This window comes from Dendroctonus ponderosae, unplaced genomic scaffold, assembly GCF_020466585.1.
Source record: "Dendroctonus ponderosae isolate FM_Combo_2020 unplaced genomic scaffold, Dpon_F_20191213v2 Dpon_F_20191213_1, whole genome shotgun sequence".
NCBI lineage: Eukaryota > Metazoa > Arthropoda > Insecta > Coleoptera > Curculionidae > Dendroctonus > Dendroctonus ponderosae.
In genome coordinates, this window is record NW_026017110.1 from 5,783,463 (window position 1) to 5,802,167 (window position 18,705).

The following is an 18,705-nucleotide window of genomic DNA, read 5'->3' on the forward strand; positions in this document are numbered from 1 at the left end:
TAAAGCTTTTGTACCGTTCACGTGAACACTCAATTAAACAGGGTGCAATTCACGACAGACCTTCACTTTTTATTGGCTGCAATATGCAAGTAATACCTTGTTAACTACGTAGCCTTTGTGTGTGTCATACTAAGTAAGTAAATGGAATTGTGTTGGGAGCATGAACTTTGACTGTAAATGTTGTAAGAATGGAGGGGTAGCATTATTGGCTCTATTGAACGGTGGAGTGCGCTTTTATCCTGCATGGTTTATCCTGCATATTTTTACAAACCCTACTTTTTAAATCCTTTGTCCAAGGAAAAGATTCGCCATAAAACTGTTAATGTTTAATGCCTGGGAACGCATTTTTTTAATTTTGAGCCTCTATTCGTCTCACATTGTGAAACGGCCTGTATGTAAATGATGGTTTCTTTTTTCAACTGAATCCCTACACTTTCGATGTGGTTTTTGCCTTAATAGGAAATACAAATTCGCGGCACGAGCCCAGAAAAGAAAACAATGGCGATCTGAAGAATTCGTGATTAGAGCAAGGTCAGATGGCTGCTATACTTTTGTTCAACTCGCAATTACTGCCGGTGTTTATCTTTTGATTGCTAGGGAATATGTTCACTTGAGACATTTTTTTTAAAATCCAGCAAGTTAATGAGAACTGATTTTTGCATGCTCGCATGCTGTGCATCTAATGGAGAACCACAATAAAATAATCACACACTTTCAAAGTCCCAACTGTTCCTCTAATTTGCTATAAAGATAATTGAATGAAAACGAGCGTCATGTTGCCATTGAACTTGGTTTAAGCGCATTTTCTCATATTAATAAAACATATTAACTCCTGGTCGAAAGTAGACTACTTGAGATAAACCGAGAGAAGAAAGTGCTCTGCTTCAATGGGCATTCATTATGTGAGATAATGTCTTCATTATCGATGAGATTTCTTTTTTCACTTTATTAATTCGTAATTTTTTTTGAGCCGAAAGCTTTAACGCTCTTGGTGTATGTATTTTGCATTTTTTTGCTTTCATATTGCCCGCCCCAATAATCAGCAACTTACCTCATAACGTCCGCAAATGATAACAGACGCAACCCAAATAGTTGAATAATTTTCGACATTGCACTAAGCGCTTGCTAATTGGACTATGCACAAAAATGTTTAATTAGCAAAGGAAAGTTCTGGTTTTATTCGTTTTTAACTATTCATAGTGCCGCTGTTTGGACATCGGAAAAATAAGAGTGTTTAAGGTCAAAATATGTAGGGGATTTGTGGGTAAATGCAACTCAACTCTCCAGTTCACTTCTGTTTGATTTAATTGTTTATTTTTCTGGTTTGCACTGTTTTTGCTTCTACTTTCGAATTTTGTTTGGTTTTTATCAGTTTCTTCAATGACAAAGTTTACCTGCTTGTGCACAATTTTCGTTCATATTAGTTGTTTATTAACAGACTATTTTTTCTATTTGTCTACATGAACCACACATGGTCTTTGTCTCAGTTTTTTTGCAAAGAAAACCGCCTAATTTAATGAATTATTATTCGAGATTTGTTTTTGTTATTGAGCGAAACTTTCGTAGTTTGGCTTTGCCAGCTTTATCCTCAATCTTCTGAATTCTTTACATAGTTGAAAAAAGCGCTAATTTCAGAATTTATACCAATTGAAATTAACAAGACACACAAAAACACAAAGTGAAAAGAATATTAATTTGAAACTAGTAAAAGTAGAAGTAAAGTTAGTAAAGTTATAAACAGAGTAGCAAATAACGTCAAATACAATGACGAATATATATTTATTTAATAAAAATTTAGTTCCATTTTATGAAACATTTCTCCTATAAAAGCTGGGCAAACTTTCATTGCAACAGTCGAGCCATAAACCGTATTACTGGCTCGTTACTGGTCATAGCACATATAAAACCAATGAGTTTTATCATTCTATCTCCAAGGAATGTTCGAAGTAACCACGCCTTGGGTTATGTAAACCTTTATAATCAGAGTACGTGTACTGAAGGAAAGGAAGCCATATTTTTACCTTAGAAAGTTGATCTGTTGAAGGACCGAATTGATTTAAAAGCCATTCTAAAGAAAATTGCAACTCAACATGATCTTCATACAGAAACTTGTGTGTTACACTTGTGCATATCCTGCAGTTCTGTTTTTATGTTACGTTGGATTTCCGGCGGCAACGTTTCAGCGGGCATTTTTATTTAGCGTTTTAAAGTAAAGGAAACGTTGCGTAATCAGGCAAATTGTTGTGAATTCAACCTGTTAGAGACCGCGCCTTCTACAGCCCATTCTGATTGAGACTAGGTTGGCTTTCGTGACTTATAATTTTTTTATTGCAAATGAGCCTACAGACGTTTTTATATAATTGGTAGGATTTTTCACAACTGGAACCATAAATATTAATTATAATGCGGCCTCGCAATATTTTCAGGGAGGTTTTCAATTTTAATAAGGCACAGAAATGGTAACATGTTGCGGTACTTTCCAAACTTAATTCAAATCGTGACTGCGTTTAAATAATAATAAACAGAAAAATTGCTGGCTGCCCAATTGACTATTTGAGTGGTTTCTGCAAGCTTAATGTTAATACTATTCAACAATTAAGGAGATTGATTTTTCACTAGTTGTTTGTCTTCAGTTCTTTATTGATTGTACTCCGAAATACTGTGAGAGCCATGAAAATTTAATCAACGTAAGGGGTTAGTTGCGCCTTTGGGATCCGCATTCTGAACTTGGTTTCCCGAGATTAGTTTCACATTTGCTGTTGTAAATTTAATAAGGATCCTTTATTAAAAGTCTAGTGCACATTTATGGGCGACCAAGCGTGCATAATGAATGTAAGTGGAGTAAAAGCTCTCGTGGTACCCACAATTGTGGGTGCACAATTGTTTAAGCTGGTGCAATTGCGCGCCACGCCCACGATTGCGTCCCTCAGATTTTCAAAATTGTTCCATAATTATAACTTTCTCGTCGATATAATAATCATAGTTATTTGACTGTTCAAGTGTTATTAGATGCGGAAGTTTAAACTTTTTTCAAAATGATTCTAACTGTTACAAACGCCATCCATTAACACCGTTGTACTTCCTAGTCGGGCCAGTAATTAAAAAATTAATGGCGAAAGAGTGATCTAGTTTACCGAAAAACATCAATTTACTCTGAAAACAATGCGGAAACCTGTTTGAAATTATATTAATCATTTTGCGTACACTGGGCTCAGTTGAAATATGGACTACTACACGTTTTTCTGCTTTGATTTATTTACTTTATCGATCTTATCTGGTAAATTGGTTGGTTGCACACCTCACTCAATCTATTTTAATCAGAATCATCGTGCAATCTCATTATATAACCGCATTATTAAATATGTAATTGAGGCTAAATGTTAATTTCGCTTATTTGGTAAACTATTTTCAAAATGCCTTCATTTGGCAATAGTCGTACCAGAAAATATGCTGCAAATTAAACGCCAATTTCATGCTCCTCTTAGAGAGTGCGAAAAATTGAGTAAAACCGAGAGGAAATTGAAAACGGTGGTAGAAGACGTCAATGTTTCTTCCATTGAATGGTGTTAAGACCAACATTCTAGTTAACTGGGGTTTAAAGTGATGCATTTTTGAAAATTGACTTAATTTCGATTTGCAACTTTGCCGAAAACTTGGGAAGAAACGAAAACAAGTTGACACTTACAAAACGAATAAAGCAAGGTTTCTGCTATTGAATAATGTTGAGCGCATCATTCGAGCAAACCTCGATTTTATACCTCCACTTAAAAAAGTGTGAAATTGAGGAGGAACGGGAGGAAATGAATACTAACGGAACAGTACCTCAATTTTGATTGGTCTGGTCCTAAAAGGGTCCTCCTCGCTGCTATTTTGAGCGAAAACTTTTTCAAATCCTTATGCAAATATGCTGCAAATCAAACGCCAATTTCATACTCTTCTTAAGAATGTGCGAAAAATTGTCCTAAAAAATTCCTATAAAAGTGAGTTTTTGCTCACTTATAGCTGTGGACTTTTTCTTTGGAGAGATATTATAGACAGTTATGTGGAATTTTTCGGAATTTTTGAAAAATCCGTGTTTATTATCGTTCAATCGTCTCGCCTTCGTAACTGAAAATATCCTGGAAATTCCCAGAAATTTCCTATTAAGGTGCATTTTTCCACACTTAAAGCAGCGAGTTTTTTATTTCGAGTGATATTATGAGCCGGATTGTCGGATCTTTGGCTTTTTCTTGTCAATTTTTTGAAAAACTCGTGTTTTCCGATGGCCAATCGCCTCGCCTTAGCAACTGAAAACATCCTGAAAACTCCCAGAAACTTCGTATTAAAGTGAGTTTTCGCTCAATTAAATCCCCGGACTTTCTCTTTCGAGTTATATTATGGGTCGGATTTTTTGGTTTTTTCCTTGGATCATTTCTGAAAAATCCGTGTTGTTCAATGTTCAATGGTATTGGTATCTGAAAAAATCCAGAAAATTCCCAACAATTTCTTATTAAAGTGAGGTTTTCCACATTTAAAGCCGCGGGTTTATTCTTTTGAGTGATATTCTGGACAGGCTTGAGACATTTTTGGTTTTTTCTTGATTTTTTAAAAATCCGTCTATACCAACGACCAATTGCTTCCCTTTAGTAACTGAAAAAATCCTGGGAACTCTCAGAAATTTCCCAGTAAAGTGCGTTTTTCCACACTTCCACACAAGCAGCGCAGTTTCTCTTGCGAGTGATGTTATGGACCGGATTCAAGGGTTTTTGGTTTTTTGCCTGACGAATTTATGAGAAACTCATATTTACCAACGGTCAGTCGGCTCACCTTAGCAAATTGAAAACATCCTGGAAACTTGAAGACATTTTCTATTAAAGTGAGTTGATGTAAGTGAGTGATGAGAACAATAATCGGTATCGGAAAGAGGATTGTTCTTTGTGTCTAATAATCTCTAAACGTAGCCGGAATTATAATGGCGAATGTGCGCCACATCCATCAATTTCTTGAATTATTTTCCCTACATAGTGGTTATATTTTGGATTGACGAAAGCAACTTCATGCATTTCAGTATAAATGAGTGGATCGAAAGCTCCGATTGTCTATTGTTATTTTTGATTAATCTTTCGGTTGTTTTTTCCCATTTTCTTTTTAGCCCAAAATGAAACTGGACTCTATTTTTCTGCACGTTAGGCACATTTTTAGTTACTAAGAGCATTTTTCATTATGGAAGCTATAAACTCTGTACTGTGGCGAAGGAACCTTCACACATTCTACTTAGTTTAAATAAAATTCTGTGGATTCTTGACTTGAAAGAGCAGCTTTTATCGACACTATTGAAAACTGCACTTGCTTGTTTTCTTTGCTTAATTTTTTTATATGGGTTGGATTTGCGAATTTTTGCCTCTCCCAAAATCCTCGAGGCTGACCTTCATGAAGGTGTGGGCTTGCCAGTTTGTGGTCACCCCACCTGGGCTACACCATCCATTTGTTTTTAAATTCGCCATAGTTTTAAGGGGGTCTGTAGCCTTAATTCTCCACGTTGGCTAAACGGCTTGGAGAATGTGTATAGAACAGGATTAATAGGAACGTGTATGTGAAGTGATGGGAAGTTTGGTTTGGACATGGTTTTTTCCCGGGATGTTGATTGGGAGATAACCAAGGCTCGCGTAGGCAGGGGCGCGTCCCTGAAGTAGAGCTATCCTTTACCGGGATCGTAATGGGGTCTCTACCCGCTACTTAATTTATTTTATATTTTGCCTGCATTATCCATCCAACCTGGCAAGAGTCTAAAGTTTCAAAAATCGGACTGTTCAGTTTTCAAAATTATAAATAAAATATTTTTTTTTTGGAGAGTCCGGCGATACGGATTAGTTTGAAAATTTTTAACACATTTCACAAAAATAATCGTAATGATTGTTTTAAAAAAATGTGTGCTCAAATGTATCCCATAAAGCAAGTGAATAACAATGCAAGAACAAGACAGTAATTTATTACAATTTTCTTCGATATTTTTAAGTTATTTTCTTCTTTCCTCAGTCGAAAGTGTCAATCGAAATAAAACTAGTATCGAATATAAAACTCGAATTGTAAAAGCATTTCGATAATTGTTTAGAAGTTAGTTCGGTTCATCTCATAATCGAACAACTGGAATTTTTCCATCACTACAAACAATGCTTGATTAGAGTTACGCACTAAATTGTTTGTCGCAATTTATGGTGATGTTAAAAATCTGATTAAATCAGTTGAAGTAAATTGTAGATACACACGAAAAGTGCACCGTACGAAAACCGACCAAAGCATTAAACTTTGTTTGCATTTTTTTTTTCAAAATTCCGTAGTTCCATTACTCTTACTCGAACTTACTCTCATTTGTTCACTCACTAAAATTCACTTTAGTATATTTGTTTTTATTGATTCTGTCACTTATGTAAGCACGTTAAACCGTGCCTATCGGAGATGAAGGTAAAGAAAGCCGCGGACTAATCTTCAAGGCATTTAATGCTTCATAACAATAATAACAACCTAATCTAAAGCAGTACATTTCGACGTCTATAACAACCTAGACAATGGCAGTTTCGTCTATTATAACTAAGATGAGCAACACTATACAGGGCGCCATTAATACTACACGTTGTAGTACCAAAGCTAATACTAGGGATAGTCCGGGATGCGATGGTTGTCTTAAGTAGTCAAGCTTTAGCCAGAAATAATCCTGCTGAACACTTGCGGTACCATTTAAACAGGCGCAGTCTTATCGTGGGGTTTCTCTAGATTCTAGCAGTTTTTACAGTTTCAAGCCCAGACCTAATCCGGAACCGTAGCCGGTGATTGGGTGGATGGCTTTGCCAATGCGGGAAACTTGGGCATTGAATCCATTGATCTGAATTAAAACGGATTAATTGGTTTTTTTTATGGCAATGTAAGTCGTTTACCTTATCGGCTGTATATTTCACCACACGGATGGTTCCATCGGGTTCAGCTAGGGAGTATTGGCCCTTAACAACATCGCCCAATCGAACTTCAGACTGTTCCTTCTGGTCGCCAGTTTTCGGGTCGGTTACTCCATATTTGTATTCGTATTTGGGCGGCGTGTAGTAATCAATTGCTTTAGTCACTCCTGAAAGGGAAACGATAATTTACACTTACTTAGTAAGGAAGTCGGCTAAAGAAACAAATCTCCACCATCTCCACAGTATGTTAAGGGAATGCACTTACCAATGTTTCCCAGTCCAATTCCTCCTAGTCCTACTCCTTCCAGGCCTACTCCTCCCAATCCTACTCCTCCCAATCCTACTCCTCCCAATCCTACTTCTCCCAAGCCCACTCCTCCCAGTCCTACTCCTCCTAATCCCACGCTGCTCAATCCTACGCTTCCCAGACTAACTCCGCCCAGTCCGCCTCCTAAACCGATTCCGCCCAAACCTACTCCTCCTAGTCCTCCTCCCAATCCAATGCCGTCCAAGCCCAGGCCGCCGGAAATGTAGCTGACTGCCCCGCTCTGAACACTTCCAGCTACAGCAGCAACCAGCAAAAGGCACGCTTTGAAGTTCATGTTACGAGGATGTTTTGGTGGTTGATGTATCGGAAGAACACTGATACAGATTGGGCGATTTCCTTCGCTTTTATAGTGGTGGAAAGTGGAAACGGTAGCGACAGGGCGTGTCTAGTCTGGCGAAAAATGCCTGGATACTTGCTTCGGATCTGTGCTGCAATTCCCCAGTGTCAGGGTGGCCGGTTATGGTTTTTTCAGAAAATTGTCCTAGACGGTTATCGCAATGGTTTACCGGTAACGCTAAATTCTACCCGTTAGGGCTACACGAATTATACTGAGGAGATTATTCTAGAGTAGGCCTGGGTAATACTGTGCTGAGCGGCGCTTTTGAGTTGTTGCCACTCTCTGGGTTAATGAGTTTTAACTCATTGGTTAATGAGTCCATGAGAATAACTCATGGGCGGTGACGAAATTTTAACATCTAACAAAAAAAGCCATCAACATATTGCTTTTGCGCATTCGATTGGTTGAAACTATTTGATCCAAAACGCGAAAATTCGGAGATTTTGAAGAAACTAAAAATTTCCAGAGCGACGAGGATGACGATTGATTATATGCTTTTGCTTTCTCTGGTAGTTTTCTGAGAAAACCAAAATTTTGTTGAAAAAAAAACAAGATTACTTTGTTTCGATTTTGTCCCAAATTGAAAGGTAAAACGGGTATTCGAAAAAGACGATAAAGAAGACCAAACTGTAACTAAACTGTAAACCGGAATTTAAATAAACCAAATTATTCACAATGACAAAAGTGACGAGTTTTCCGGATAATTGATTATAAACTTTCACTTATTCTGTTCGGGGAAGTATTTTTGGTAACAAATCCAGTAAAAATTATTAGGGTTTTGTCCAAAATACGAAGCTGCAAAAGATTTCAGAAGAAATTTTACAAAGCTGTTCAGGAGCCGAGTGTTCCAATAAAATTTATTTTATAATTTTACAGAAAATATCTGAAGATTGTCAGTATTTTTAGTAAAACAAAAAATTATACGTCTTTTGCGTAGATAGAATTGCTTAATAGAAACTTTGCTAAAACTGGAATGCCCTGAAATGTTTAAGAAACTTGAAAAATCTTCAAAGCGATGAGGGTAGCGAATTTTCCAAATATGTTTTTGGAAATTTGCTCTGGCCGTTTTTCAAGATAATCTTAATTACTTTCGGTCACAACCTGAATACATACAAACATGAATTATTTGGTTTTTGTGTCAAATTCGAAGTTGAAAATGGTTTTCTAAAGTTCCCTGCAAAATTAATTTTGTAATTTTTGACTGAAAGGACCTCATTATTGCCAGAAGAAGAAGAAGAAGAAAATCATCAGAAAATAATGTTTTTTTTGTATTTTGCTTAAAAACTTTTAGTTTTGTGATCGGATTTTGAGAAAATCTTAATGATTTTCGGAAAAAAACGGGATAAATTTATTTTCTGTTTTAACCCGTATTCGATACTGAAAAAACTTTTTGTAAAATTCGTACAAAGCTATAGATTTATCTTGTAATTGTTCGCGTAAAAGACCTCCAGATCGTCAGTATTTTTAAGCGACACTCGACAAAATAGAGCGTTTTTGAGTGGAAAGTAAAGCAAAAAAATCAGTCAAAACTAAAAAAAACACATTTTTTTAACAAGCTTTACAATCTTCAGATGAATAAAGGTGACGAGTTTCCCAAATGATTTATTATAAACTTTCACTGATTCTGTTCGTTTTTTGATAGAAAATTATTTGATTCTTGTCCCAAATTCGAAGCTGGAAAAGATTTCAAAACTTTTAACTAAGCGACGAAGGAGGCGAGTGTTCTAATAAAATTTATTTCATAATTTTGCGCAAAAAATACCTTAAAATTGCCAATATTTTTATGTGAATCTTTAGAAAATCGAGCATAAAACTGTAAAATTCTGAAATTTTGAAGAAATGTTAATAATATAATTGCTAAATGGCCCTTAAAATAAATCTAAAAAGAAGTGAAAAAGTCATCAACATTTTTCCAGCAACAGCAGAGTTACTGCGCCGGCGCGTTCGGTTGGCGCATCAGGCCATTTGCATAGCACTGCGCCAACTCCTAAAAATTCATTGAGTTACCCCGGCCTATTCTAGAGGGTAAAAGACCCAAAGAGTGTTTCTTAAAGGGATTGGAGGTGGTTGTTTAGCAATAACTTCTAAACGTTTGGTGCTAAAGTAACAGTCTTCAATGTTCCGCAAGAATACTTTATTCAAGAGAAACTGTTCACTCAATTTTTTGAAATTTCTTGTGGCAAAATTGATTCGTCATATTTATCACTTCCAGTTCTTCCTGCTCCGATCGTGAAAATTAACTTTTCCGCTCCAAACGTGTATTCGTTTCGAGTGCGACACACCTCTGAAGATGATAGCCATGCCTGCTAGCGAAACGTCATAATACAAACGCGATTAAGTTTGATTGTACGAATTCTTGGTTTTCACCGAAAAAAAGGTTTTATTTCTCATACTACCGAATGAGCATGCGGTAACTGCCTATTTCTTGCACTAAACAAATCGAAGCATATGGTCAGATTCTACGAGAATTGCATCAGATTTTGCGACAAACTGCACCGAATATTCAACTATGCAAGTGGTCTGAATATTATGCATTCTGGTGTGCTGCATTTTGGTGATTGTAAACATTAGTCCCAGAGCGAATGTATCACCCGCAAAATGCGATGGAAGCAGAATCAAAATGGAAGTGAAATGTGAATTATGGTATACTGTTGTAATTTGAATCTAAAGTGTTTGCGTTTTTTATAGAAAAATTCTGCGGTTTGACCTTAGAGTCATCTTCAAGACGCAATTTTCAACGGAAGATTTAGGTTTTATGTGACAAATACAACTTTGGTTTTCTCATCGATTTCCATGAGGGAAAACTGGTCTTATTTGGTAAACCCCATCTCTGCATAGATGGATCTAAAATCAGGGTTTCGTCCCTGGTCTATAGCTCATTGTTATGCAACATTTTTCATAATTTTCCGTCTTTAGTACCACTCAAAGTCGTTCTCCATTTGTTTGGTTAATTGGACGCATTTTTCCTGTATTAATCTGGGCGACTTTGTGCTATATTCCGATTTTTCGCGCTTTTGACAATTTAATTACTAATTACTATCGGTTACTAATTACGTTGGTGCCGATTTGCGATCTGATACCGTTTAAAAATTATGCTGCCTTATTATTTAGGACAAATCGAAGCTTAAAGTTGATCACAGTGTTTAGGACTTGGTACGACCAATTTTGGGTTTAGAACCGATGTTAACACTTCTAATGAATAAATTAAAGCCCACAGTGGAACCCAGTGCAGATTACAAATTACTCGCTATCCTGTTAATTAGCAGTGATTAATTGCAATCCATAAATCAGTCTAGGTCTAGTCAACTAATGTTGAAAGCCATAATCTATTCTGGTTTATCAGCTGAAATTTACTTTTTTGGGGGTATTTATCTTCAAATAACACCCTAACAGGTACATTCAAATCGATGTAAAAACTCCCCAATCGTAATCGTAATCGAAATCCACTTAAGCACGTAAAATCAATTGATATACATGGAATAACTTAAACGAGTTTTGGCATTAATCCTAAATAGATCAATGTGTCGCGATCATTAGACCATATCGATGTCTGATTTTTATTTCGCCGCAGCGTTTGGTCTTATTGCCTTTACGGCTGGATTTGCATAGTTGATGATGAATTTTGAATAGATTATTTAATAATAAAGTTTTGCTGATAACGAAGCTGAGAAATAGGGATTATGCAACTGCAGCAAAATGTAGGCGGACTAGTAATGGCCAATCAGGGGCGTCTAGTTGAACATTTCGAATTAAATATGAATCAAATTGTTCTCTCCCTCAAACCTCTCCAGTTTCAGTGTAAGGAGAAAGCACAGTATTTTTGATGCATGATGGCACTTGAAAAACTTGAGTAGTTTGTACTTCAATGATTAAACCCCTGTTTGATCCGGTTTAAATGCATGCCAGCAGACCACATAGTTTGTCCAAACATGGGGCGAGCCATTGGGCAATTCTTTGTCAACCCATATCACAGCTTATTAATAATCAAATATAAAGGCGTTTGCTCGATTTTTCAAGCTGCCAAGCTTGTCGGTTGGCTTTTCGATTTTTCGACCGCTTTGTTTATTCGGTCGCATTTTTGTGCTACCTAAGGCCCCCGGTGAATGGGAACCCATTGCGTATAAAAGCTGGCACCTGGAATCGGATTATTATAGTCGTTTTGTTGGCCACTCGAATTAGAACCAGCTTCAAAGATGATGAGCAAAGTGGTGATCATGTTGGCCCTTCTGGTGGCCTTTGCCTGCGCCATTCACACAGTTGATTACTACGCTTATCCGAAGTACGAGTTGAAGTACGGAGTTGAAGATCCGCATACCGGAGATAGGAAGGAACGTGTGGAGCTGAGGGATGGCGATTTAGTGAAGCAGGAGTATACTTGGGGCGAAAAGGACCGCATTGTGAAAGTCGCCAAAGTGGACGCCCATGATGTGCCTGTTCAGATCTCTATCGGCAAAGGACTTTACTAGTGGAAAAGCTGCCATCATGTACCTTCTTTAGTGAACTGTTTCTGTGTTTGTGCTTTTTTTGCATCTTTGTTGTCGTTGTTTTTATTGTTTCTCCTTCTTCAATAAAATGTTGGTTTTATAACCAGATTTAGGGTCGTTTTTCTGCATATATATTTTTTTAATGAGACACTTGATTACTCTCATATTTTAGAATTAACCTAGAACACAACATTTAAACCTAATACTTATTTTAATATTTGGTATGCCCTCCCTGCTTCTCAATGACTGCTAACATTCGATGAGGCAATGAATTGAATAGATTTTCTAAAAGATTCACTGGGACTTCGTCCCAGGCGGCTCTAACAGCGGCGATTAATTCTCTATTATTAAACTCTTCCATCAGTATAAAAGCGTTTGACCAACTAACCCAATAAATTTTCTATGATATTTAAGTCTGGGGAAATAGCAGGCCAGTCCAGAACTGAAATACAGTTGAGTCCGGATATAACGAACTTGAAAAATGAACTCAAACTGGTTCGTTATATCGCTATAAGCGAATAATAATACAAAAATACGTGGTGTATTTGATTTCGTCATTTCTACATAGAGTAGTAGAAGTTAGTTTAGTAGTATGACTAAAAGGAACACAAAAAGATAAACAAAAGTCAATTTGAAATCTACTTCATAAAGTCTGTAATTTTTGTTTGTACATTTCTGCTGCAAAAATAGATGTTATTTATGTAGTTTTCAAGATCACAAAATGACTCCCAGATATGATTAGGAACTTGGCGTGATTGTAGAAAATTCCGAGTTTCTGACACTTTTTTTGTCATTTCAGAAATGGTTGGAACAGCATTAGTGTCTACAGTACAATCAGTTTCACCTAAATCGTAATCTTTCTCATTATCGCTTAAAGCTGTAGATGAGGTTACGGAGTCTATAATTTGCTCATCGGTCAATATTTCTCCTGTAAGAATGCCATTATCAATGCTCACATATTCGAAGCAATTTGGCATCTTGGCAATCACTCAATTTGGTTTTAACTTGTTCTTCGACAACATTGGGCACATCTTCATCTGTGTCATACTCGTAGTCAAAGTCTATGCTTTTCTAACCATTCGTTAAGTGGAATTTCATCGTCTGGTTCATAATGATTTTCTTTTCTTACAAATCCACCATGCTTAAAGCAATTTGCAATGGTTTTTCGGCTAACTTTTCGCCAAGCTCTATGAATGAAATTGACTGCATCTAAGAGATTTATAGAAAATGTTTAATTTTTATCGAGCGCCTCTGCCATTTTCATCATAATAATTTTTCTGTAATGACATTTTAGCGAATGTATTACTCCTTAATCCATAGGTTGGAGCTTCGCACTTGTGTTCGGTGGCATAAAAACCAACTTGATTTGTTCTAATTTAACATTAGGGTGCGCGGGACAGTTGTCGACCAGAAGCACAATTTTTCTGTTTTTAAAGTTTAGTTTCTCATGTCATTGGCACAATTCAGTTCTAAAAATGCCCGATGTCATCCAAGCTTTGCCGTTTGCTTTGTAGTTTACTGGCAAAATCTTGTTTTTGAATAATCTAGGATGAGCTGACTCCTATCACCAATAACTTTCTTTTTTTCTGTTCCCGACATGTTTGCCGCTACCAAAAGTGTAAGGCGTACTTTAAATAACTTGCCCCCAGCTCATTTTTCACCGACAAATTTTAGTGTTATGTCGGGCGTTAGTTTATAAAATAGGCCCATTTCGTCAGCATTAAAAATATCTTTGTACTCATGTCTTGAATGGTGGACTATACATTATGCAACCAATCATTGACCACATTCATGTTCACACCGGCAGACTCTCCAACAATTTTTCCGCTACTGATATTATGCGTCTTCTTGAAACGCTCTACCCAACTTCCAGAACAAACAAACTCCTTGTTTTTGATTTTACTCCCCATTTCACTAGCCGTTTCTTGCAAAACACTGCCACTTATGGAAACGTTTTTTTGTCTTTTTTGAGTAAACCACTTAATAAGTCCCTTGTCAACCTCTTCATGTGCAGATAATTTTAACTTCTTACATCTAACATTTGTTTTGTCATACGCTGATAAAATGTGTCTGTTTTTCCATATTGTTGCAACAGTAGACGTTCCAAGTGCAAATTCTTTGCAAATGTCACTCTGCTTTACTCCACTTTTTATTTTGTTAATAATCTCGTACTTTTCATTTAGTGAAAAAGCTTTGCATTTTTGTTTTTCCATTCGAACACGATTTACATACATAGCGCGGCAAAAAACATGTCACTGCCTGTTTCTCGCTCTCACTAATATAAACAACTCCGCACGATTCGTGTTGCTGAGCGTGGAAGTTCGTTATAAACGGAAAGTGAATATACAACTATCCTAAAAAGTGATCGTTATATCCGGAAGTTCGTTATAAACGGGTTCGTTATAACCAGTAAAAAATACGTTGGTCTTTATGGATGACATCTCAATTAAAGAAAAAGGTTCGTTTTAACCGAAAGTTCACTATAACCGGGTTCATTATAAGAGGACTTTACTGTATTACTGGCAGTCAACCAGGTTTGGATTATTTGGGCGGTGTGAATTGGCCAATTGTCTTGTTGCAATATCCATTCTTGATTCGGAAATAAAGCTGTTATGGTAGCAATTTGCCGTTGCAGCACCTCCAAATGCTTTTGAGCAATTTGCTGACCTTCTAGAAAGTCGATGCCAACTCTGCCTTGACTTGAAATTGCTGCAAAATCACCACTAAACTTACCCGACTGCGACGGCGAGCCAAAAAATCCTCTTTCATCCTTACCTCATGAAAGTAATATTGGAAACCATCAGGACCATCCAGGTTAATCTTCTTTTCATCCGTGAAAACGACATTTTTCCATTCCTTTGTTCAGTAACGTTCTTGTCGATGAGGTACAAGCAGCAAAGGCTTCTTGCCTAGTTTTCTTCTTTTTTAAGTTTGGACATTTCTTTATTACCCTTTGGATAGTGCGTACAGTTGCATTACTTCCACTTCGATCCCTTATTTGTCTAGCTGTTGGCGAAGAATTGGATGTAAGTCGAAGAATTACACGACGTTCTCTTAGTGTTGTTGCAGTTGAAGTGCGTCCTTGTCGATTATTTTCGTAGTTTTCGCTGTCTTTTAAATAAGCATTGATTACCCATAAGCTGCGCCCGATGGGTCTTGCAATTTCTAGTTTTGAATAATTCTCCTCTCGATAAGCTTGAATTCGCCAATTAACAATAAGAATAGGAAAAATTGATTTTTTTATTATTTATTTAATTTCATATGAGACAATGTGTATTCCGATTAAGTATGGAAAGTGATTTCAGTCCAGTGGCCACCTCTGCTGGCGCTCGGCAGTACCTCATTCTAGAACACCAATTTTCGAGCACTTTATTAGCAGTTTGCTGGTCTATTTGAGCGATTTGAGCTTGAATGTTTTGTTTTAAGTGGTCAATTGTTGGAGGATTGTCCGCATCAACTTTATCAACAACTTTTTTAACAATTTGTCCCAAAAAAAGTAGTCTAGTGGTGTTAAATCGCAGCTGCGCGGTGGCCAATTAACATCTCCAAAACGACTAATTAGACGATTGTTAAACTTTGTGCGTAAAAGGTTGACGGTGGCCCAGGCGGTGTGGCAAGTCGCACCGTCCTGTTGAAACCAAACTTCCTCAAGACCGATATTTTTCAATCCTTGCCACAAAAAGTCATTTATCATATCTCGATAGCGGTTGCCATTGACTATAACGGCCCGACCAGCCTCATTCTGAAAAAAAGGCCCCAATCACGCCACCACTCCAAAATCCACACCACACAGTGACTCGGTCTGAATGTTGGGCTTATTTAAGACGACGAGAGGATTTTCGGTGCCCCAAATTCTACAGTTTTTCTTGTTAACACAACCGTCAAGGTGGAAATGCGCCATCCGAAAATATTATTTTTCTTCCAAAATCAGGGTCATCGTTCAATTAAAGTCCAATCAGCGAAGCGAAAACGTTTTTGATGACCAATTTGCTTCAACTCTTGAACGTGCTGGTCTTTGTACGCATACATACCAAGATCTTTGTTCAAAATCCTCCTTAAAGTGGTACGACTAATGTTCAGTTGTTGACTTTTGCGCCGAGTTGATGTTGACGCGTTAAGACGCACACTTTTGCCCACAGCCGCAACTGCTTTAAGCGTACGCCTTGGATGAGCATGCGCATCATGTGTCATGCCCACCAGCATTCCACTTCTGCGTACTTTATCAATAAAATTCTTAATTCCTTGGTTTGACGACGCCTCATTCCTTCAAAACTTTCTCAGCAAATTTCGTGCGGTCTCGGCAACCACAGAGCCACACTAATTTTGAGTATTTCAAAACGTTGATCCAAATTGCGTTTTGAACGGTAAAAACTTGTTTAATTTCAACGGAAGAGTGCAACCGTAAAATTTAATTACTCATTGACTGCCAGGATAAAAATTGAATTATTCAAGTCATTCCAGCTAGAAAAAAGTCGGTACTTTAAACATTTTATTAACAATCAGAGAACTTAGAAAGACCATAGGGCAGGTACAAATGTAACTAAGTTAAAAATAATTTGTCGTCGAAAAGTCCATCCCCATTCGCGAGAGCCCCGATCAGCCGTATCCTTAAAACTTGATTTCACTAATTCACATCCTAAGCTTAAGAACAATTCAACTAAGCAGATCCAGATAGACTTTAATGATGTTTGGTTTCGAACTTCAACTGTTGCACATGTTCGTCCAGTTTCTTCACTTTAACTTCACGGTCTTTCTCGCTCCATGCGTACTCTTGTTCAATCGTGTGTCCATCGCGTTTCTCTGCCCGTTCCTTCTTGTCTTTGGTGTGCGGGTCCTCGACCCCATACTTGAATTCGTACTTGGGATAAGCGTAATAGTCGAACGTTTTGTACTCCAAAGCGTAGGCACCGACAACCACAAGGGCGAACACGATGAGAGTTTTGGATAACATTTTCGTTCAGCTACTATGGATCGACTGTGCCTGTTCGCCCTTTGACTAAGGCTTTTATACAGCTTAATATTGGAGGGTAAAAGCGTGGATTGGTGCAAGGAAATGGGGAAATTTTTGGGTCTAAAAATGCCCAATTAACGTTTTATGTGCGGCTGGTCAGAGAATGTCCAACTATCTATTTTCTGTATTAATTATGCTGATTATTCGAGTTTGGCACTCAATTAGTACGTAATTGCCAGAATGGTAATTATGTGGATAAAGATGATAATTGTAGATATTACATATGTTTTGAAAAATTATTTTCCAAATTATTTTGCGGCAAGAAAAATGTATGCGTCGACGTCAATCTTATTTGTTCTCTTTTTTCTTTTGTCAATTGATGATATCAGAAGAATTAGCGGCAAATTTGTTTCTTTAGTCAAAAATCCACAAAATCAGTTACTAGACAATTTATTGCCGTTTTACGCAGTTTTTTTACCCGAGCTTTTTAACCAAAAGTTTATTTTCAACCTCTTAAAATATTGGCATTTGAGGAGCCAATCAAATTAATATTTGAAATTTTTATTGTTTATCCATTAAATAAAAATCGGTTTTTGGGAAAAAGATGCAACGGACGTTTGTCTTCACTGCAGTTTTCCTTTCGTACCTAAGTCGACATATTTTTTTGTATCTTTCTGTTTGATTCTACAAATTTAAGTTGGCCTGTTTTGAAACGAAACCCTTGTATGTAAAAATGCGGTGTTGAATTGGAAGTTTTGAAATCGAAAAGAGATGAACATTTCAAATATGTTTTTTATATTTTTTGCGAGGCGAAAGTAAAATATTGACAGGAACGGGGGAGAAATTGCTTAATTTTTATGCGTCGAAACAACTTTCAGCGAAAATTGCGATAAAACTGGTGAGGTTTTAGGTGAGATCGTCGTGAAATATAATTTCTTCCTGTCGTTTCATCAGTTTCAAGCAATGGGCTTCGGAGCCTGAATCTTTTGGTAAAAATTGCAATATACAAGGTGTCCTGTAAGCACATGGTCAAAAGGGTACTGCGATATTCTTTGCATCAAAAGAAGCCGATCTGACCTAACTTTTACTAGCAAAAAATGTCTGGATCCTCTGCTATTGATGGTCAAAGTTCTTCAATAAAATGATCTTTTTTGAAATATCGGGAGAATGGCACCATGCATTTTGATGAAACTCGCTGTGAATTTGTTCTTATGTAAGACTCATATTTTAATGAAACAATCGAGTTCAGCCGTTTTCGACAAGTGGTGAATTCTTGAGTGTCAGAAACAAAAACCAGCAGAACTTTTTATTTGGTGGATGAAATCAACTCATTTTTTCGTTGATGCACTAATCATGTATTCACAATTTTGTGCTCCTTGTAAAATCTTGTAGCATCACGTCACGACACTCTAGAATTCACCACTTGTCCAAAACGGCTGAACTCGATTGTTTCATCAAAATATGAGTCTTACATAAGAACAAATTCACAGCGAGTTCACCAAAATGCATCGTACCATTCTCCCGATATTTCACAAAAGATAATTTTTTTGACTTTGACCATCAATAGCAGGGGAGCTAGATATTTTTTGTTAATTAAAGTTAGTTCAGATCGTATTTTTTTGATCCAAAGAATATCGCAGTTCCCTTTTGATCATGTGCTTACGGGACACACTCGT

At 37.0% G+C, this 18,705-nt stretch overlaps 2 protein-coding genes across 2 annotated transcripts in view; one reads left to right on the forward strand and one right to left on the reverse strand.

Annotated features, from left to right (window-relative positions):
• Positions 1–18,705, forward strand: part of LOC109537944 (N-alpha-acetyltransferase 15, NatA auxiliary subunit) — a 40,801-nt gene that overhangs the window by 18,737 nt on the left and 3,359 nt on the right. The gene's annotated exons all lie outside the window — the stretch shown is intronic.
• Positions 6,460–7,635, reverse strand: LOC109538684 (adult-specific cuticular protein ACP-20). Its single transcript, XM_019906045.2, has 3 exons — positions 7,195–7,635; positions 6,912–7,096; positions 6,460–6,859 (listed from the first exon to the last, which is right to left on the reverse strand). Exons 1-3 carry the CDS (start codon positions 7,529–7,531, stop codon positions 6,764–6,766), a joined length of 618 nt encoding a protein of 205 aa, XP_019761604.2. The 5' UTR covers positions 7,532–7,635; the 3' UTR covers positions 6,460–6,763.

Coding starts and splice junctions, on each gene's coding strand:
- LOC109538684 (XM_019906045.2), bottom strand. CDS start 7,531: ATGAACTTCAAAGCGTGCCTTTTGCTGGTTGCTGCTGTAGCTGGAAGT. Junction 7,097..7,194: donor AATTGGACTGGGAAACATTG/GTAAGTGCATTC, acceptor TTTCCCTTTCAG/GAGTGACTAAAGCAATTGAT. Junction 6,860..6,911: donor TGAAATATACAGCCGATAAG/GTAAACGACTTA, acceptor GTTTTAATTCAG/ATCAATGGATTCAATGCCCA.